The sequence below is a fragment of the Callospermophilus lateralis genome, chromosome 11, assembly GCF_048772815.1.
Source record: "Callospermophilus lateralis isolate mCalLat2 chromosome 11, mCalLat2.hap1, whole genome shotgun sequence".
NCBI lineage: Eukaryota > Metazoa > Chordata > Mammalia > Rodentia > Sciuridae > Callospermophilus > Callospermophilus lateralis.
The window spans coordinates 98,283,084-98,306,473 of record NC_135315.1 but is presented as its reverse complement, the minus strand read 5'-3'; the positions used below and the strand labels follow the sequence as shown (position 1 = coordinate 98,306,473).

Below are 23,390 nucleotides of genomic sequence, written 5' to 3'. Positions count from 1 at the left end.
GTGCCCCTGCACATGTGTGTCATGGTCATTGGGCAAACCTAAGCCTTACAGAGGGATCTCTGCCACTTTGTGCTCTCATTCTTCCTACTGACATAAGAACATTCAAGTCAATGGGAACATCTCTCAGGGTCATCTCAAGGCATTGTAGGACAGTGATGCCGAGCTCTTCAGGGTGCTGGGACAGTCACCCATGTTTCTTTTTGGTTCACGGTGGGTTAAATTTAGGGGTTAGCTAAGCATGCTGCACATGAGTGGTCCAGTTTCCTTTGTTATTACACAAGAAAGTTTCCATCTAAACACTTTGTTGAAGGCTTCAACAATTCAAGCTATTAGAATCACTCCTAGCTCTGTCAAATAAGTCCCAAGTCCTGGAGTAGTACACCCAATCAATCTCTCTGTTCACCTGTCTCTCTCTCTAAATATCTTCATTTTTCTTATTCAAACTTATGTAGAGAAATATATTCTACAATTATTTTTAAGTTAATATAATATGTAAGATTTAGGAAAGATATTAATATAAATTATATGTTTTATAGATATATGTATAGATAGAGAGATATATGTCATGCTTGAGTATATATAAAATAATATAATATATACATATTTACTATTATATATCTATATGCCTAAATATAGATGTGTGTGTGTATATATATATATATATATATATATATATATATATATATATAGTGGTGACTGAAGTAAATTAGCAAGAACATCACTCCCTGGCGGGTAATTAGATATGCAGAATCTGGTCCTAGAATAAAACTGACCTATTGACGACCCCATAGCAGAGGGTAGGGGATGACTGTGAGAGCTGATACCCTGGGGGAGGGGCCATGCAGAGGCAGCTTTAGTTGTGTAAGGACAGGGTCACTCTCAGAGACTTAGTACAGGAGGGGCAGCAGATAGACACCCCGACCTCTCTCCTCTGTCTTACAGTCTTTAGGTGACACTGTTTCTGGCTGAAACCAAAAGGGAGGCTGATTGATGCCCCCGTGTGGATCAACTTCCTAGGTCACAGAGTGAGACAGAAAAGGTTGGAGAATGTTCTAGAAAGGGAGAACACAAATGGGCAATAATAAGTAATCCAGTTTAACAAAAAATCACAGTTAATGTTCAACACCCTGAGTTTAAATTTCAGAGGCTCAGGAATTATAATTCTCAGAGATGATACTGTGATTAGTGAAACATGACATTTTGGGATTTAAGAATTGTAAAGCTGCTCTCTGATGAGAAAGAATGTTATTCCTTCAGGTCCATCACGAAGGTAGGAAGCTGTTCCCACAGCTTCCAATTTACCCTCCTCCTCTTGATGTACTGGGGAAACATTAATCCAGGCATTTCCCCTCATTTCCACTTCTGACATGCTCACTGATATGGAGAAGTAAAGATAAAAGCTTTGAAGGAATTTCCATCTCCATGATTTGTTTTTTTTTCTCTCTCTTCATACTCCTGAATGTGTCCAGTGTTCCCTCTTATTCCAACTATGATTAAGAAATGTATACTTGGTGACTGACAGTGTGGATCTATCTGTGCACTGTAATGTTCATAAACACTGCTGCATGATGCTATTGAAGTATTGCAGGCCTCCTTCCCTATCTGCTCTGTAACCCCAGGCAGACCTCTGCTGACACTTCATCTATATGAGGGCTTGAGTCCATGGCCTGCCGGAGCTCAGGCTACCTGGGCATGAAATACACATTGCTATAATAAGCAATATGCTGAGATTCAGTATTTCTTCAGCCTAAACAGGGATGTCAATGCCCTAAAAACAGAGGCTTATATTGACATAATGGTGGCCTGCAAGACTTCAATATTATATGTTGGGCTGAGAGTGCAGCTCAGTGGTAGAAAGCTCACCTAGCACATGTGAGGCTTTGGGTTTGTTTCCCAATACCACAAGACAAAATCAACAACACAAAAAAGCATTACATTCTAAAATAAATATTTGGGGAAAATATAGAAATCTGTAGGGAAACAAAAATCCACAATTACACTATTAGACATTCACTATGAACATTTTTGTATGTATTATTCAATAGTGATTTTCCTCAATGTACCTATATTTACATTTCCACCTATATATATCTGTATGTTACTAAATTTATAAATCTTACCTAAATTTATATATATATATATATATATATATATATATATATATATATATATATATAAAATTGATATCAATTTGGAAATATTTTTCTCATAAAATTATCTATATATTTTAGAGGGGGTTTTGTTTGTGTTGATTGGTTGGTTGGTTGGTTGGTTTTCTTTTGTGGTAGTGCTGAGGATCAAACTCAAGGCCCTGCACATGACAGATAAGTGCTCTATCACTGTGCTGAACTTCCAGTACTATATGTTTTAAATAATCTTCTAAAGTGTGATGTTTAATGATTTTGTGATTTTGCATTATTATATTTTTCTAAATAATTCTCTTTTAAAAATTGTAAACCACACTCTAAGAAGCCCATTACTTACTTATATCTTGAAGTAATTTATAAAAATATAATTACTGAGCTAAAATGGTTATAAGGATTACTTTCTTAAGTTTCCTTTTTTTCAATTAATCATAAACTAACTAATTTTCTATTTTAAGAAAACTTTTAAAAGTACTCTGTCAGGGCCTGGAGTTGTGGCTCAGTGGTAGAGTACTTGCCTGGCATGTGTGAGGCCCTCGGTTTGATCCTCGGCACTACATATAAGTAAGTAAATTAATTAAATTAAATATCCATTGAGAACTAAAAAAAAAATTTAAAAGTACTCTATCAAAACTTGTAATTTTATTCTATGTATTTAGAATACCTAGAACTGCTATTGAGAAGTGTAATTATTGGGTTAAAAGAACTGCATGGGTAATTCATTTTTAAAATTTTGTGTATTATATGTAAAGGAAGCACTCTCACTTGTTTTGTCTGCATTCATAGCAGATACTTTGGTATGCACTGGTTATGAAAAGTGTAAGAATATTTGAAAACTTGACAGATTATTTTGGGCAGAACATTTTCTTTCTTGACAGAATGCTTGCTTGTAGCCCTATCTCTGCTTCACTGGGCAGGAGTGCCTGTTCTGTTTGACTTCATTCATTTTGAAGTTTCAAATGGTCACAACCTATAAGACAGAGTGACAAAAGGCCATCAATCAACGTAAATCGGTGCTCAGCCCATGGGTCTGGGCCTGGGTTGGGAGATGGTCAGTGGCGGTTCTTTGGATGTAAATCTGCCTCTCATATAGCTTTGGCTAGTGCAAAGGCAGGTCACAGTGCATGATGAGGATTCTAATATTAAGTGCATTTTAAAAACTTGAAATACATGTATATAAATTGAGTTTTGAGCAGATTCTGTTTTCTCCCAGCAATACTATTCATTAGTTACCAGATGGATATCATTTTTGAAAGTATTGATTTTCAATGGCCATAGAAACATCTTTGTGTGTCTGCCGAGCTTGGTTATTAATTTTGTTGTTATTCTGAAAATTATCACTTGAGAGCAGCTGAAGTTTGAGCTGGGAAGCAGAATTAAAATCAATGCAAAAAAAATGTTTCTAGAATGACCTTAAAATTGGGAATATTGTAAGAATCTGAACAGCTTTTTATCCTGAATAAGTATAAATACATACATGCACACAAAATCTTTATTACATGTAATACTGCCACTGCTTCTGGGACAATATCTTTAGTGTGAAATAAGAGAGGGGATGCACGGACATGTAAGAGCATTATAGGCTTTCCTAGAATTCTTCGCCAAGCTGTCTGAGAGGATGGGGGACTTTGTGACAAAGACTGAAGTCCTTTTGTGAAGATAGTGGTTCCCACTCCTCCTTCTTATCCTCCTCTCCCACCCCCTCCTTTTTCCTCTTTCTGTTTCTACCTCCCTTCTCTCTTACATTTTCTTCTATTCCTTTCTTTCCTTTTTTCTTCTATAACATCTTTAAATATTTTATTGCCCAGAGTAATGCATGTTAATTGTAAAAAAAAAAAAAACTTAGAAAATATAAACAATCATGAAAATAAAAATGATCAGAATCACTTGTAATTCTGTTTCACAGAATGAATGCTCAATGTTTGGAGTGGAATATATATATATATATATATATATATATATATATATATAGAGAGAGAGAGAGAGAGAGAGAGAGAGTTAAAGCATGCACACACACACACACACACACACACACACACAGGTATACATGTATAATTAACTAAGATGGCCAGTGTTAAATTCTTTTGATTAATATGAATAATCAGGTTATTTTGATTAGTAAATGGCTCTTAAGATATAATCAATTAAAAAGTGCTCCTTAAAAAAATAAGTTAGACATAGGAAGATAAGTACTGCACCACTTATGTATTTGTAGAGACTAAAATAAATTAATATTATGAAAATTAAATACAATTGTGATTACTAGTGACTAGAATGGGCAGGAGAGAGAGGAGCTGGAGGGAAGACAGATAATAGATTCCAAAATAACAAAAAGCTGGAATAAATTCTAGTGTTTTTCAGCATAGTGGAGTGGCCACAGTTCATTACAACTTATTCTATGTTTTATAAAGAATTAGAAGAGAGGAATTCAAGGGCTCCAAACAAAGAAAAAGGCAAATTCTTAAGGAGATGGAGATGCTAATTGCCATGATTTGACCATTATACATTGTTTATATGTATTGAATTATCACACTGTACTCCATAAAATGTACCATTATTGTATATCAATTAAAAATGAATTTTAAAAAGCTGATGCAATTTTTGAGAATATGTTTCCATAGAGTGACATAGACTGTCTCCTCTGTTTCTAGTGTTATTCTGAATATGATTTGAGGAGGAGGACAGGTATCTTTGAAGCTTCTCCATCAGAGGAAGGCATGTGTCTCTTTGAACTCCCTCCTCATGTCCCCCAGCTCTGCAGCGGTGGCTGCTGCCAGCATGGCACTGGGAAAAGGCTCCAAAACACCCTTGAGGAATTGGATCGAGGTTGAGGATGTTTAAAATGTGTTCAAGAGAAAGATTTCTCTAGAGATTTCGCCTGGAAGCATTTAAAATATTCTCAGTGGTAGAGGCAGGCTCTAAGTCTTGCCACACTTCAAAGTAGGATTGATGAGCAAGGAGAAAGCTCCATGAATCACCAGCTTCCCTACAGTAGATGTTCATCTCTACCTATGTCCCCCTACCTCTCCACTGGGCCCGCTCAGATGTCTGGGCCCAGGCTATCATGCTCTGTGTGCTGTTCAATGCTGATCAACACAAAGAGGCAGGGAAGGAAGGCTGTTGTGTGCAAAAAGTCACCAGACGTTGAAAGACAGAAGCTCTGATTACGCTCTTACTATGGATCCACTATATTTTTGTTGAATTGTTCATATGAGCTGGAAAGGGACTCCTGTGCCATGAAAAACAGTGAGATTACTTTAGAAGCTATTATGATATTTTCTCAGTAGATGGCGATGTTTTGAACGAAGAGGCTTTGGGTGAGCTCATTTAGAAACGTGAAATTGAATAAGGTTTCTTTAAATAAAAAGGATCCCATTGTCACAACCTACGAAACTTTGACACAAAGAAGAGTGTAGTAATAAGAGCATGTTCCTTACTTCCCAAATCAGTACTATCCTATAAAAATATAACAGGAGCCATGTTGCACTTTTAAAGTTTTCGGAAACAACATTGAGACAATGTTGACATAAATAAAATAGGTGAAATTCATTTCAGCAAAGTATTTAATTTCATTAAATATACAAAATTTAAGGTTTCAACATGTAATCAATATCAAAATTACCAGGGAAATATTATACATTCAGATAACCTGTATTTAAGTCCTCAATAGCCAGTAATTGATAGCTACCATGCTACACCAACTGATATGTTTTCCTTCTTTTATTTCTTCATAAAAGGGTAAATTCTCAGAACCACTGATTTGAACAGGGATTATGTTTTTATTTTTTAGAGTATTTTGTGTTGAATTTGATCCTTGCCAAAGTAGTGTCTTTGGCTAAGCAAAGACATGTGTGGTGTGTGTGTGTGTGTGTGTGTGTGTGTGTGTGTGTGTGTGTGTATCAACACAAGTTTTGGTCCTCTATAGAGAAATCAATGCATATATCAGTATCCAGGAAGAATGTCAGAAAGTTTTTTGTTATCTACTAAAGCAGTGAATCTCTCCTATGTACCAGGAACTGTTCTAACAAATAAAGCTTATCTTTGCATTTCTAAACAAGACCTGTATTAAATAAATGTTGATAGAGACTCCCTATGACTTGGAACTTCTCTACCCATTTCTCGCCATTCAGTCCATTAATGAACTTTTATGGAGTTCCTCACACTTACTGAAGGTGCACAATGTAGTAATAAAGCGGCTACCCCAAAGATCCCAGGTTAGTGGGGGAGTGGACCTAGCTGACAATTACATAAAATAGCATGAATGTTTCTAATTAATACTTAAGGGGCCATGAGAGTTAAGAAGAGGCACACACATTTAGACTGTGGCTGCTCATGATGGAGGGAAGGGACTGAGGGGGTTTCTTTAAAGGTTTGCTGTCTGAGCTGGGTCATGAAGAAATGAACAGGGTTAGAAGAGTTGGGAGATGGCATCTTCAGTGGTAGGGGTGGGGGAGGGGTGAAGATGCATCCAACAGGGGCCAGAGGCATGAGACAAGGCAGCAAGTTTGAAGAACTGCAGGTAACTGAGGCTTTCTGTTATGTAGGAATGAAGGGTTCAGTGTTTCAAGAGGTGAACAATGCTCAGATTATTAGAACATTTATGTTTCAAGCTATTTAGCTCAATCTTGAAAATCAAAAGAAGAATTAAAGGATCCTTATCAGGAGAATGATGTGGTTGGATTTCTGTTTTGGGAAACTCATTTTAGCTTCAGTATGGAGAATGGATTTGAGGGCTGTAAGACGAGGCAGAAAAACTCAGTTTTGAAGTTTTTTCAATGTCTGTGAGTGGGACAGGAAAAGAGTGACCTGCAACAGAGGCCAGAGCTATGAATTAGCATTGGGTTTGAAAGAGATTTGCGAAGAGGATTAATAGGAATGGGTGTGCAGTTGTGAGGGAAAAAGACATAGACATCAGGAGATATAACATAGACATCAGGTGTAAGCCATCTTGTGTGGTTTGAACTCCTAGCTGATGGTATAAAGGGAGTAGCAGAGCTTTGATGTTAGCTTGACCAGATAAGGAGCAGAAGGAAAAATGGGAGGAATCAGTCTTGAAAGTTTTCAATAGTTAAACTTCACAGACATGGAGTCACACTCTTCATATCACATGTATGATAGGAATTGAGAGTTGGGTAATAGTGTTGTGATTTCCTTTATTTGCATTTCTATTAAGAATCCCTGTAGTTTAGACTACTTGGGGAAAGAGTAATTACAGTAGTAAAAAGAAAAGAAATTCCTTGCTATTCAAATTTTAGAAAATTTTACTAAGATCATGATACATTTTCTCATCATGAGCATAGGCCCTTCATATGTTTAAGTAGTTACAAGAATAATTAAAATAATAATTATTTGGATTAAACTCTGACTTCTGATTTTGTAATTGTGGAAAACTAAATGACATGTAAAAAAAAGGTGTTTGAAACTTGTATGAATGCAGTCATTAAACACAAAATAATATTATGTGCTCAGAGAACAACTAGAAAGAATGAAATCATTTGATAAAAGCCAAGCAGGATGATAAACTGGAAATTTGATAGTGAGATTTTCTTTAGTGTGGGACTGGCAGGAAATGCTGATCTTCCAAATTAGAGGTTATGGATTAAATGTCCATTTCAGGCCAAGTCTCTGGATCTCTGTGATATATTTTCATTTCCTGTTGTACATAAATTTGTACCCCTGGAACATACACCAAAGTTAATAAAACCAAAGACTATAAATTTTATATATATATATATATATTTTTTTCATATTCTGCCAAATAGTTCTAAATACTTCACTTTCCATATATTCTGCTTGAAACAGAATTAAAAAGACAACATTTAAGAATTTAATCCACCAATTTGTGCCTCGTGTAGTTTGGAGATCTTATTTACACAGTTAATATCATCTGGTAGCCACTAGGATAAGAAATTAACTTCAAAATGATGCTATTTATGAGATGCATAGTATAAACAAATGAAAAGTTATGCTGAAAACACAATTTTTCATTTGGTATCCTTGATGCTTCCAAAATAAATCTGTCCAATAGTTGTTTCACAATCCAAAAATGACAAACATATAAGGATGTAAAAAAATATTCTGTGTTGACTGAGGATCTAGTCTGTTTTAAAAGATTACCTGGACTAGATGATTTATAAAGACTAGGGATCTATTTTGGCTCATAGTTCTGGAGGCTGGGAAGTCCAATAGCATGACATTGGCCTCCATTCAAACATAGTGTAAAGAGGAAGGGAAGTGGACACATGCCAAAGACACAATATACAAAGGGAAACCTGAATTTATAATAACAGAAAGCTCATGGTGTCCAGTCTAATCCATGAGAATCATTTCAGTTCTGCATGAAACCCTCTTAAAGCCCATAACTCCCAACACCATTGAAATGACAATGTAATTCTAACATGAGTTTCAGAGGTGACAAACCAAATTCAAACCATAGCAATTAATAACCCAATAGAAATAATCTCATAATCTGTGGCAATAAAACAAAATCATGATTTTTGGAACTTGAACTAAATGTTCATTTTGGCAAGAAAAATTACACATTGATGAAGAAAGCATCAATTAATTAGAAGAAGTAATTGTAGAAAATCATATGATGGTTCCATCTATCAAAACTAACATGTTGAAAAATAAGGCATATTAAGAATGGAATTACATAATCCACATATACTTAATAGAAATTTTGAAATGAAAATTTCAAGAAAATGAAGAGATAGTATTGACAGAATAATTAATAAGAACTTAGAAACTGATTCTAAAATGATGTATTCAGGAAGAATTAAAGTAAATCTACATCTAAACATCACAGTGAGAATACAGAACAAAAACAGTTGACATCAACAGAGTAATTATTAAGTGATAATAATGCATGTGCAAAAAATAACAATAAGAGGAGAAGCAGTCTTGTCAACTGTTGTGATGGAGGTCATAAAAAGGTATCTTCAGAATCAGAACATTATTAAAGGCTATCATGCCCAGCTGAATAACTATTAAAAATAGAAGTTGGAGTTGGGCATTGTGGGGCATGCTTGTAATTCCAGCCACAGGAGAGGACGAAGAAGGGGCCAACCTCTGCAATTTAACAGGACCTTGTCTCAAAATAAAATAATACAAAAGTAAAATAAAAAGTTCTAGAGATGTAGTTCAGTGGCAGAGCACCCCTGGGTTCAATCCTCAGTACCATGCACCATAAAAGAGATTAGTATACAGGGCTTGCTTGGGTGGACATATCACAATTAACACTATTAATATGTAGAATTAATACATGTCAAACAAAACTAAACTAAAAAATAGAATGATATAAAAATTTTTAAATTGGATTATAAGAGAAGTTACTATTCACTATCAGTAAAATGGAAAAAGAATGTTAAAGAAAATATTTCAAAATCATCACAAATGGAATGCCAAGGACAGAAGTTATTTAAAATGTTTCGATAAAATCAATAAATATAAAGTTAAATCTTTAGAATTTAAGAATATTTAAACAACAATAAAATTAGCAATCAATGTATGGTGTTTCTCACATTACTGTGTCTTTCACAACTTTTCAGACAACAAGGGTTCAACTTCTCTTCAAAATATATTCACATAAAATATATATTTGCAATCATAGATAGTTTCCTTTTTAAAAGTGTCAACAGACAAAATAGTTATAGTAAACATAAGGAAAGTAATCCTAAATATAAACTGTAGTTAGAAAGTAAAATACAGTTTTCTAATTTTGAAAGTAGAAGCATAACATTGACAGTACTTCAGAATGTTAAAATATTGTAAACTCTCTACCCAGAGGAAATCAAAGAGAGTGGGAGATCAGTCTAAGATGGGGATAAAACATTCACTGAATTTTGAAAATATCTTCTAAAAACTTAAACTTTGAATAGCTCATACAAAATATGTTTGAATTTTTTTCAAACCCCATATATTGTTCAGGTGAGGAAGGCCACATTTGAGCACAGTCTACCCCTGGATCACTGTCCTTTGATAAAATTAAGTATTTGCATCTGAAAGCCCATGGAATTTCTGAACACCTGTTAGAATAACCAAAATCCATCACTATATGCCTGGTTGTAAGGCAACAGGAACTCTTACCTATTACTTACCTATTACTGATGGAAGTGGAATAGTAAATGTTGAACATACTGAACATACTATTATCATATGTATTTCTAAACATTTACAAAAATGTGGAAAAAATATATCTATATGAAAAACTGTACCTGGATGTTGACAGCAGCATTATTTATAATTGCCAAAACTTGTAAGCATCCAGGATGCTCTGTAATAGATGAATGGATAAATAACTATATGGTACATTCAGACAATTAAATATTATTGATTGCTAAATATAAATGAGCTATCAGACTGTGAAACAAGAAAGAATTTCAAATGTACATTACTAAGTGAAAGAAGCCAATATGGAAAGATTATGTACTGTATTGCTTCAACAATGTGATATTCTGGAAAAGGAAATCTATGGAGACTATAAAATGTTTAGTAGTTGGCATGAAATAAGCAGGGAAAACTATGAAAAGGAAGAGTACAGGAATTTTTTTGGTGGGGGATGAAGATATTTGGTATAATAATACCAAATACACATTCACAAGCATCTATCAACTCATAGTATGTAAAATACCAAGTGAGAACCCTTTTGTAAACTACAAGCATTTGGTGATAGTGATGTGTCAAAATAGGTCTATCAATTGTAATAAATGTGCTAACCTTTTAGGTTATGTTTATAATGAGAAAGACTATGCATGTGTGAGATAGTGAATATATGAAAACTCAATGCATTTTTCTCAATTTTTCTGTGAACCCAAACTCCTCTAAGCAATCATATATATTATATGAAATAAATTATGGTGATCAAAACAGGAAGTAATCTGATGGTAATTGGCACTACCTGTAGACAGGAAGGATAAAAAATGATTCCTTTAATAAAGAAACAAGGTAGCCAGGTACAATGGCCCACTCCTGTAATCCCAGTGGATTGGGAGGCTGAGGTAGGTGCATCCTGAATTCAAAGACAGCCTCAGAAAAAAGCGAGGCACTAAGCAACTCAGGAAGACTCTGTCTCTAAATAAAATAAAAAATTGGGAGGGGGATGTGGCTCAGTGGTTCAGTGCCCCTGAGTTCAATCTCTAGTACACACTGCCTGCACCCCCCCACTCAAATAATAAGAAACAAGGTAATTGTAATAGATAGTGTCTTTGTTGCTGTTATGGCTCTTATTGCTGTATAACCACCCCAGTATGTAGTATGTGGGATAATGAAGTCCATTCAAATATTTTATGACTAAAGGCTATTTACTTTCAAATTTCCTAACAATAAATATTTATTTATTATAAATTAGTTTTCTAGTTTGTAGAATGTTTATTAGATTTCCAGGAATAAAATATTCAGATTATGAAGTTTTCTTATTAATAGGTATTTGCATGTGTGTCTGTTTTGTATTCTGTATATGTCTACATACTTTTAGTACCTCAAGATGTGTATTGAAATGTATGTATATACAGATGTATTTCCTATTGCAATATAAGTGTTCAACATGTTTAATAAATTCTCGTTGAAAGAATGCAGAAAAATAATTCACAATAAATGCATGTAATTACCTGCTAGAGATTTCAAAAGATACTAATTTGGAATTGCAACAAGTCAATAAAAGAGTAGAGGTATTTTTAAAAAGTGTTTTATGTAAGAATTCTCTCACAATAATGTCTCATCATCACTGGCTGAAAAAAAAAAGAAGTTTAACAGCTATGCCTCTCTGCCTACTTTATTGTACTATTTTCCAATCCATTAACTAGCAAGTTAATACAAATGTATTTATACGTTAAAGAAAAAAACTGAAAGTACTATACATTATGATGGTAGAAATTACAAATTATTCAGAATGCATTAATGTCAGTAACCCCTGAACTATCTTATTCATTTGTGGAAAGAATGTATGTCATAATTGTATGATATGTAATGTTCCTATAATATTTATGTTCTCATGACTTATGTTCTAATTGCTTTATCAAATTCTAGCAACTGTTCTCATAGCACATTCATTTTGCACACAGAGGGGGAAAGTGCTCCAGCTACTATTTAATGAAATCAACATATGCTGATACTTTATTTTAGTCTTCTTCATGAAATCTTTAACCAGAAAATAAAAGCATTTAGAGAGCACACTATATGTAATTATTGATAAAACATTTCCATTTTTAATTAAGAATATTCATATAAGATATATGAAACTATGAACATGGGCAATACTTTTTTTTGTACCAGGATTGAAGCCAAGGGAGGTTAAACACTAGCTGAATCTCCAGCCTTTTTTATTTTCTATTTTAAGACAGGGTCTTGCTGATTTACTCAGGGCCTTAAACTTCTGATCCTCCTGCTTTCCTATGAGCTAAGATTAGAGGCATATTCCACCATACCTTAATAGTGCAATATTTTAAAATTAATTTTTGAATACATCTTTTATTAAATTATATTGTGAATGCTTTAAAAGTTATTTTATCAGGATGGGGCTAATACCAACTTTTATATTCCTATTATGACTTAGAAGCATATGTGGTATAACAAAAAAAATTTGATTATTTGATTGAGTGTATATTAGATATATATATATATATATATATATATATATATATATATATATATATATATAAAGAGTACACATAGGTGTGTGTGTGTGCATATAAATTTGAATTTTCAAAAGACCTCAATAACTTCACACATGTAAATTACTAATTTTTTTGCTCATGTGTAAAGCACATTTTTTTTAACCAGTGGAATTAGTATCAATCTGATTTTCAGATCATAAGCTTCAGAGGAAATGGGAAATTGGGGTAGACATATTAGGATCAAAATTGAAGAGTGGGAAGTTTAGATGTAGGTGATTTATCCAAGGAAGATAGAACTTGATTAAACATTATAATGTGAGACTGAGGAAAACTTGTGGTGTTTCTTGAGGGAAAGGATAAGAATAGCATGTAAGTGTTAAGTTAGAACTAAAATAGGGAATAGTAGGAGGATCAAAAAAGTATTTTATTTTGTCATAGTTTTGCTTAAGGCTTCCTGAATATCACAAATCTGTTAAGAAAATGTTCACTGCACAACAAGAAATAACAGCGTGTATGGGAGTGTTCCAAGAGAATGTACTGTTACTTATTCCTCAAAAGCAACTTTTTGAGGCTGGGCTTTTGTTATTCCCATTTTACACTTGAAAAAATACCTACATTTTTTTTTAAAGATCACGTACATGTTAAGGAATTCAAAAATTGTAAAATCAGAAATGCCCACTGTCCACTTACTTTTTAAAAAAATTCTTTCTTTAGTACCAGAAATTGAACCCAGGACCTTGAAAATACTAGGGAAACTATTGGGAACTGAATTAGAGCAAACTATATTTTATGCTTGTATAACTATGTCAAAATGAGAATCAATAATGTACTAAAAAAAGAATAGATGAAATCTTTAAGGGGTATACTGTTTATAAGGTCTCTGCCCTCATAAATGGACTAATACCATTATTTCAGGAGTGGGTTCACCCCTCTTGTTCTCTCCTTCTGTTATGTGATATCTCCCATGTTATCACCCAGAAAGAAGGCTCTCACAAGACGCTGGTGTCTTGCTATTGAACTTTTTGCCCTCCCAAACTGTGGGCCAATAAATTTCATTCATTATAAGTTACCCAGTCTCAGGTATTCTGTTAGAGCAGTTCTTAAAGTAACTAAGACACAAAGGAAATGGCTTATTGAATCTGAGCAATGGGTGATTGGGTAGATCAATGTTCAAAAACCTGATGTGTAGGAGCCTAAGTCAGGAATGCAAAATATGTGAAGTGGGCTAAGCGGAATAAAATAGAGTCAAGTGATCCATGGTCAGTTGTCCCAGCACCATTCTTTAAAGATTTTTTTTTTGATCCTCACTTAATTACCTTCAAATAAATTCACTAAAAATATGAGAGTTTCTGGACTAACAATTCTGTTCCATCAGTCTATATGTCTATATTTATATCAATACCACAATGTCTTGATTAGTATTATTTCTGAATTTTGTTTGTTTTGATTTCAGGAGATATTACTATGCTGCTCAGGCTGGGCTTAAACCCCTAGCCTCAGGTGATCCCTTAGACTCAGTTTCCCAATTAACTGGGACTATAGACATGCACCACCACATCTAGCTCATAATAGATTCTGAAATCAGTAAAAAAAAGTTATATGAAGTAAAATAATAAAAATCCTCTGATATTTAAGGCAAAGTTATTTTTTATTATAAGTGTTCTTGAGAACCTTTTATTTTCAAATAATTTCTTCTCAAAATTTTCTGCAGTGACTTCTATAAATGTATTTTTTATTCCTGCTTTTTGTTTTGCTTCTAGGAATATATTCAAATATAATGTATTTAATTTCTTAACTTCACTCATGCAATCCTTTGTTATTAGACCCAGAGGCCAATTAATACAGAACAAGGTGTTTTTGAGTAATGAAAAGATGGACCTCCTTCACATATCACTTACTAGAGATGTCCTGTTTGTTCAGACAGCTATAACAGAATACTATGGACTAGGAGGCTTAGAAACAACAATAATTTATTTTTCACAGTTCTGGAACCTGAGTTCTAGATTCAGTCCCATTTCTGTAGTTGAGACCAGTTTAACTGGTAAGTTGAAATCTGTAAAGCAGTTAATGTCTGTGTATGCCAAAAAGTTGAGAATCATGACAATTACTTTATAGAAAAGAAGAGTTCACAGCATTTCGGCAACAAAGAGAGAAAGAACAAAATTAATGAGCATTTTATAGTGATAAATGTAAAGTCCTGTGTCCTAATCCAAAATATCAACCATTCAAAAGAATGGATCACTTAGTTATTAGTAAAATAGATGGCAGATTTGGCTTGCCAGTGAGATCAGTAGGAATCAATCATAAGATGTCACTCCACCAGAGCTAATGGGAACTTGTGTTTTATAAACAAAACTATAGAAACCAACTGAGGAAGTGAGAACCACACTTAGAAATCTTATTGGTTCTGGCTACCATACATTGTTATGCTTAGTCAACTTAAAATAAATTCAGAGAATGACAATTCTATGGTGAAAATAATTCTTGAAGGCCTACTGTGTACCTAAGACTTCACAACTGCTTTATGTAAATTGCTTCCTTTCTCTAAAAACTAATAAAGTTTGATAGGTGATAATAATGAAATGTTTGTGAGTGTCCTCAGAAGGCATCTGATTGTCACCCAAGAGACCACTCTTAAAAAATCATGCTGATGATCAGCTTTTGCTTCCTAACCTCATACTGGGTCAGAGGGTAGATGTGATCAGCACAACAAAACTGTTCATATCTCTCACAGCTGATTTAAGTTCACCAAGTTCATCAAGACAGAATTTGCCCAAATCATCTGTTTAATAATTCTGAGGGGAAAAAAAAACTACAACAAAATCTGCATTTCAGTTTTCTGCTGACATATTTTGCCAAGAATCAACATCATATACAGAAAGACAGTTTTTTTTAAAGATAGAGAGGGGAGAAAGAAAGAGAGAGAGAATTTTAATACTTTATTTTTTAGTTATCGGCGGACACAACATCTTTTGTTTGTATGTGGTGCTGAGGATCGAACCCGGGCCGCACGCATGCAGGCGAGCGCGCTACCACTTGAGCCATATCCCCAGCCCCAGTAAGACAGATTTTAATCAAAAGACAGCTCAATTAATCTTTATCTTAATGGTACTACATTTGTCATAAAAAATTTCAGTTAAAGCCCAGGTTTTCGATATCCTCTCCAGTGATGATGCTCAGCAGGGTAACACCATTGTTAATGCAAGAAAAAATGAAGAAATATCTTCAGCTAACTCTGATTTGAAAATATACCTCAAATTTAGAAATGTTACAAATTTGAACAAAATGATGAGTCTTGGAATTGATGAGACACATTTCATAATCCTGCCAGCCTCAAAATATCTGATCAAGGGAATCTGCATAACTGTGTTTTAAAACACTAAAAATGGGTTGGGCATTCAGGCAGCATTGTTCTTTGGCAGAAGGTGACTGACTCTTGGTCATGCCCCAAATGGTACCTAATAGCATTGCTCTTTTTGTTTTATACCTGCAAAAACTTAAATTTGATTTTTTTTACAGTTATATCCCAATAAAACTTTATTTCCACACAATGAAATCTGAAATTTATAAAATTTTCATGTTTTACAGAATATAAGTATTTTGATATTTTCTCCAACAATTTTAAAAAGGAAAGGTGGTCAGGGAGGATTGGCCTATGGCTATAATTCCAGATAATCAGGAGACTGAGGCAGGATGATTGCAAGTTTGAGGCCAGCCTAAGCAAGTTAGTCTCAAATTAAAATTTAAAAAAATGGGGATATAGTGCAGTGGTAAAGCATTTGCTTAGCATGCTAGAGGCCAGGGTTGGATTTTCAGTACTGAAAAATAAAAAAACAAACAAAAAAATAAAATCATTGTTCACCAGCCATTTAAAAATTGGGGTGGGAGAATCTGGCCCCAAAACTTTATTTACTGATTCCTATTCTAATTAAAGATTCAATGGAAATCAGTAGGCATACTCTTTATCTATTTTTTTTAAATGTGGTGCTGAGGGTCAAACCCAGTGCCTCATGTGTGCTGAGCAAGTGCTCTACCACTGAGCTATAACCCCAGCCACAGGAGGCACACTCTTAAATGTTTTTTGAGAAGTGAGGCTCTTCTCAAAAAACTTAAATTTGAATACAGAATGTTTCCTTTGGGGACAGGACTGCAATCAATTTCTCTTCTGACACTAGAGCTTCTGCTCTTATATTACCCTATCCTACTTTAGACTAGCAGACAAGTATGAGAGCCAAATGGAATTTTAATTTGAAGTTGGGAAGACAAGATTTAAGGAGAGTTGTGATTGCCGTGCAATTGATATAAATACTATCCCCAAAATAAATGTGTGAGGGAATTCACTTTTTTACGTATTTTTTGACAAATTTAGGCCTAGAAACACCATAACATTAGATCAAAGTTAATCTTGGGCATTATGAGGATCCTCTTCTTTATAGGGTCATGAAAGAATCTGGGCCAATTGTGATAGCTAACAAAGATTGGAAGATCCTTTATATTTAGTCTTTCATGGTTACCATAAATATCCTTTCAGTTGAAAGTTATTTGATCTCTAAGGTAAGTAATAATTGCTTTCATACTGAGCAATGCACACTGGGTCTGTGGCTAACTTTTCAATTGGTCCCATAATCCTTGCCTCTGGGTAAAAAGATGTGGTCTCTAACATTTGCTGGCAAAATTTATGTGATCAGAAAATACAACACATATCTATGTTTAGGTAAATTTTCTCTGGTTTTGAAAACTTTCCTACCATAAAAATCTGGGTAATGTTGTGAAATAGGGTGTGTGGGGAATGAGGCCAAAGGTATAGTGCAGAGAAATCATAAATTGCTATCTCTACAACATTTACTCAAGAGAGTTTTCTTCAAATATTTAAACTTTGCAAGCAAAAGAGGGATTCATTTTTATTACACACATCTCCAATATAAAACTAAAGGATAGATTTTCTCTAAAGGCCAATCATAGTTTTTATTTATTTTTTTATTTTTTTTCATGTAAATAAATAAGCCTTTATTTACATTCCAATTTTTATAACAAATCACATCCACATTTATGTTTCCACACAGTAATTTATATTTAAAACACTAAATTTAAATAAGAATTTTAAAATAGGTATCAACTACATTGGCTGAAGAACTTTTACACAATGTAATTCTAAGACTTAATGCCAAAACTTTCCTTGTGAATGATCCAGAAAAGTGTCAGTTACCACATCAATGGACATATGCAAATGCAAATACACCTCCACAGAACATTATCACCCCTCTTACAAAGTTGCTGCTTTAAAAATCCTGGTAGAACTGACCTGGTCTCTTTTAAATCAATGTCACAAGGGAAAAAAAATAGAGACAGGTGGACAGTTCTGGGTTAACAGACTAAAGATACATAATAACCAAAATGAAACGCATGAGCCTTGACTGAATCCTGGTTCAAAAACAATTAGACATTTTAGGGAACTCTGAATGTAGACTAGACATCACGTGATACTATTAAATGGTTCTAATTCTTTTCAATGCAATAATGATACTGTGTTACATAACAAAATATCCTTATTCTTAGGAGATGCTCCATGAAGTTTTTAGAAATGAATTGTCATAACACCTACACTTTATTTTCAAATATAAAAAAAAATAGGTACAACCAACAGGCACACATTTAACAATTACTCAGTCCAACTTTTCTATGTCAAAAATTCTTTCATCATAAAAATATGGAGAAATTTTTACTGAGTTTATTTCTAACTTCTCATGTCTTATTTCAGCGCATTTTCCTAATATTCATGTTGTGAACTATACAAGGAAACTTGAACACAAAAGATAAATAATCCAAATCAGAGTAAATAGAAGATATAGATAGGCTTGGCTGGTATTTCTGGAATTGCAGTCTCTTGAATCACTACAATGGAAGACTATCTACAAGATATTCATAGGATTGGATTTTACCTGCAAGTGGACAGAGCCCCGGAGGAGTCTGCTGTCGTACAAAGGACAGAAATTCATACTCTGCCTGCTGCAATGTAATTGTACTCTCCTTCACTGCCTTGGTAAGACCAGACTGCAAGAGAGAATTCCCAGCCCCCAGCAGAAACACATGAAGTCAGTTTTCAAAGGTATCCAGAAATGAAACTTTACTTCAAAAATGGGCAAGTATCACCACAGATGGACCATTATTAGAACTCAAGTTCAAATTGAAACTGCCATCTTTTCACCAATTTTTTCTTAATCCAAGCCAATAAGTTATGTTCCTGATTGTTAATAGCATTTCCACACAGTCTAAAAAAGATGGTGCTCAAAGTCCAAGGATATAACCTCTGGGAAGAAACAACTATTAAGAGGACAGCAGCATTCCCCCTTCTCTGAGAGTTGATGTCTAACCTCATCCAAAAGACTGACTTGAGTAATACTTGACAATCCACAATGCGTTCGCCACAGACTGAATATAGGAGAGAAAAAAGAGGACATTCAGGAGAAGATGATCTCGAGAGGTCCAAAAGATGAAAAGTAAAAAGCAAGCAGTTTCCCAGGCTTGCCAAGCAATCTTCCTCTAACCCTCTTTTTAAATAACATCCAACAATGGTCTAGGATTCAGATGTGAGCGCAATAAGCTTGTTACTGTTCCCCAAAGCAGCAATCTTGTTATTTGGTAATGTTACCTTCCCATGGTGCTCCTTACACCAATCTGACATGCTGTCCAGCAACTCATCTGGCTGTTTTATAATCAGGTTAGGACCTTCAGCCAAAATGTTAAGATCAGAGTCTGTTATCAGACAGGCCATCTCAATAATCTGGTCCTTTTCAATGTCCAATCCTGTCATCTCCAGGTCCACCCAGACCATTCGCTGTGCCATGCTCTCCCCTGCCACCATGGCTGCGCCACCTCCGCGGACACCTCGCGACCCGAACTGCCGGCGACTCCCACCCACACCCCGCAACAGCCTGGAGCCCACGGAGCCGCCTAGCATCACCCGGCACCAGCCGCCACGGCCCCAGCCTAGCCGCCGGCGCGCGCGCAGGCGCAATGGTCGCTAACGTCGCAAACCCGCGGGGAGGCGCTGAGCGAGAAATCATAGTTTTAATAAGGAGGAAATTTTTTAATTAAAATTCTGGTTATGCGTCGACCTTCCACAGTGAAGAGATCCCTATCTTTTGAAACTGGTTATGATCTATTTTATTAAAAAAAATAACCATAAGAGTCTTCTTTCAACAAATACGCACTGTCACTCAATACATACTGTAGGCACAGTGACTCCTGTATTAAAAGCACTATAGGATGAGAGTTACATGGATCATTTTGCTAGGTTATTATTCCAACTTGTAAGGAATTTTATGAGCAGAAGTCTTTCAATTGATTTGTTCATAAGCTAGCAGACAGAATGCACTTGAAAAGCCATTATTTGTATTGGCTTTTTTCATATTTGTTAAGAAGATGGGATTTATTTTTAACTCATCACTTTCTCTGTTATTTTCTTTGTTACTGATATCACTTGAAGTAGTCACTGAACTAAACAATCACTTTGCAACAGTTTCATCATCATTCACATATAATTTCTTTTAGAAAATGTACCTTTTACAACAAAGCCAGGCTGTTGCCTATGTCTGTTAAGTACTGTTACAAGTTTAGGAGCTGCTCTTGTATCAACTAACACTAATTTTTAAGTTATTTTTGTTTCTGTATGTTAATGAAAAGGATAAGAATTCCTAAATTCTTGATTATCTTACTAAGATTTTATTCCATTACACATAAATCCACTAAGTTAAAAATAAAGACTATTTATCTTATATCTCTTCTTACTAATAAATATAGAACTATTGTAGCTATATTATTATTGGCAAAATGAACTCACTTCGAGGTTCATATTTCATATTGAACCAATCAAACATCCTTGCTAAATTTAAAAAAAGAAATCTCCTTTCAGTTTTAAAATTTCTGCAATTGAGAGTTTATTGTCCAACAAAACTAGCCTGTTGTAAATCAGAGACATAAAATCACAAAGCCTATGAAAAGTTGTGTCAAGCATGAAATTAATAGTTTGGAGACACTTTTATGAGAAATATATTAAATTCAATAAGTTCTTTTGTTTCAGAACCTTGCAGAGTTTAGTGAAATAACTGTAAATTTGTCTCTTTTAACCTAAAAGAAATAATCATATTAACATTTGTATGCTGATAATAAGTTTTATTACACATTACTGCTACATTTTAAAACTCTGAACATGATTAATTTGTGTTTACAAAGTTTGTATTCCTTGGTGTACAATTAAATAATATCTCAAATTAAGATTGTATTATATAACTTTAATTCTACAATTGTAAAAATTTTGTTTTTCTGTGCTGAACTGAGTATAATAAGTGATATGCCACTAGAGTAATAATCTAGCTTGGCCCCTTAAATATAATATCAAATTATAAGTACAATTATCCAAAGTTTAGGGTTTCTCTTTTCTTTCATTCTTTCCTAACTTTCTCCCTTTTTACACATTATTTTTTAATTGTTTTAATATTGTCTTGTCTAAATTTCTATAACTCACATATTGCAAAGAAAGTGTCTAAACTTACAAATTATATTCCTATTTTAGGTCTACTTCCCCAAAATTCAAATTAAACTATAACAATATTATATTTATGTAACCTACATTTATTAATTACCTGACAAGCACATTGTCAATCTCCCAATTGATTATTTTCTTCTAATTAGAAGATTATTCTCTTCTAATTTCTAATTTCTATTTGAATTTTGAAATGGTATATGCTTGAGTTTATATTTGAATCCACATAAGGAGACATTGTCAAGTTAGAAACCTGAACTCTAAGTATACTGTCTGGATTAAAATTCCAGTTCTGATTGAGGGTGCTCATACTCTTCTGTAGTATGGAAATTAAAATTATCTTATTCAAACAATAAGGAAAATAAATATACGCATGATTTACACTATATATTGTATATAATTAAATAATTATGCATAGTTTTATATATATTTATATATGCACAGCTGTGTGTTTACATTAAAAACAGATACTCTATATAACAATATATAATTATTTTATATATTTATATGCATATTTTTATACTTACATTTATGTACATATGACAAATTTTGAATTGTTTATGGCATATAATGAATACTCAGTGCATTTTAGTTAAAATAATGAATTTTTGTTCTCTTTGACTTTACCTTTTTTCTCTTCCCATTTCTTTCCCCATCTCACCCCTCCCGTTCTAAACACCTGGATAACCTTTTAGCAAATAAGATCATATAAACCTGTCTTTCTGCTACAAAATAAAATAATTAGTGTAAAATAACACATACAATAAATTACTGAAACTTTTATGACAAATTATAGTGGCTTAGAAGCTAACAATATCCTTAAGGAATAAACAGTCTTGAAGTCTTTTATATAAATACCAACACAGGTTGACACTTACTTGCAGATAATCTTTTTAAAATGAAAATGGACAGTTATAGAGTAACTAGAATATACAAAGCACATGACCATGTGTTTGGGTAGCATTTTGTAACTGGTGTAGCTTCGTCTTGTTTTCCTTATATCTTTGTGATCCTGGAATGTAGATCATAATAAGTTGGCCCTCAGAGACCTGTATTTGCTGCTGTTGATGCCGTGGGTGACACCCATCCCATGGGTATGACTGAAATTCTTCATCTCTACTAAATGCACTATAGCAAAAGCATTGGTGTGTAATTTCTGCAATTAAGTTACAAAGCATACATTGGCTTATATCTTTTTGCCTTCCTTTTTTTCTGCCTGCTGAGGGAAGCCAGCAATCAAATTATGGGTATAGGTATGATTCCATGGGAAATAATTTCCCCAGACAACAGTCAGTAAATATATGTTAACAACCATTATGAATGCATTTGTGAACTAATAGTTCAGATGAAAATCAAAATGTCTGTAGCCAGATGTAATGCCTTGATCTCAGCCTATCGGGGGTTCCTGAGAGAGAAGCACCCTTAGAAATGATATAATAAGAAATATTTATTGTTATAGTGAATAAATTTTATAATAATTTGTTATGTTGCCCCAGATAACCATTACCAAAAATACCACTACTATATGTGGTATTTTTGGTAATGATTACCACTAAAATCCTTTTAAAGTACTTTCTGTGTGCTTTTCTGCAGATGATAGGAAACTGTATAAGGCAGAGAAGTTAAAGCAACAGTTCAGTAGGTACCTGGAACAGTGTCACATTAATGCAAACTGTATTTGAATTGTGTGAAACAAACATCTTCAAATTTATATGCAATGGAGGATAGTGAATTAAACTGGAATTAGAGTAGAATGTTACAGAACTAAATGAAATAAAATGCAAGAAAATAAAATAATAGATAATATAGTACAAACTATCTACTTGTTTTTGCAATTATTAGCTGTGTGTGTATGTGTGGGAGTGTGTGTGTGTGTTTTGTGAGGGTGTGTCCTAAGAGCATGTACATACTCAGTGATCTGCTTAGTACCTGCCATAGTTGTACTCACAGCTGTAACCTATTAATGCAATAAGCTGAGTTTCAAGGGACCCAGGAAGAAACATCTTATGTTCTGCTCCAACCTTTCCCTAATACTTATACACACATGGGCACACAGTGTCCTCCACCTGCAACCTACACTATGTGTGCAAT

At 34.0% G+C, this 23,390-nt stretch overlaps 1 protein-coding gene across 1 annotated transcript; it reads right to left on the bottom strand.

Annotated features, from left to right (window-relative positions):
• Positions 1–1,207: 1,207 nt before the first annotated feature.
• LOC143410716 (oligoribonuclease, mitochondrial-like) lies at positions 1,208–19,715 on the bottom strand. The gene is made up of 3 exons (XM_076871485.1): positions 19,407–19,715; positions 18,697–18,808; positions 1,208–1,374 (listed from the first exon to the last, which is right to left on the bottom strand). The coding sequence occupies exons 1-3, from the start codon at positions 19,713–19,715 to the stop codon at positions 1,208–1,210; spliced, it is 588 nt and encodes a 195-aa protein (XP_076727600.1).
• Positions 19,716–23,390: the final 3,675 nt, after the last annotated feature.

Excerpts from the sequence above, each read along its gene's own strand:
- LOC143410716 (XM_076871485.1), bottom strand. The coding sequence starts at position 19,715 with ATGCTAGGCGGCTCCGTGGGCTCCAGGCTGTTGCGGGGTGTGGGTGGG. Across the intron at positions 18,809-19,406 it reads GTAAGGAGCACCATGGGAAG|TCTGGTCTTACCAAGGCAGT; the intron begins GTAACATTACCA and ends TCTCTCTTGCAG. Across the intron at positions 1,375-18,696 it reads GGGGCTCTGTCCACTTGCAG|TGAGCATGTCAGAAGTGGAA; the intron begins GTAAAATCCAAT and ends TCTCCATATCAG.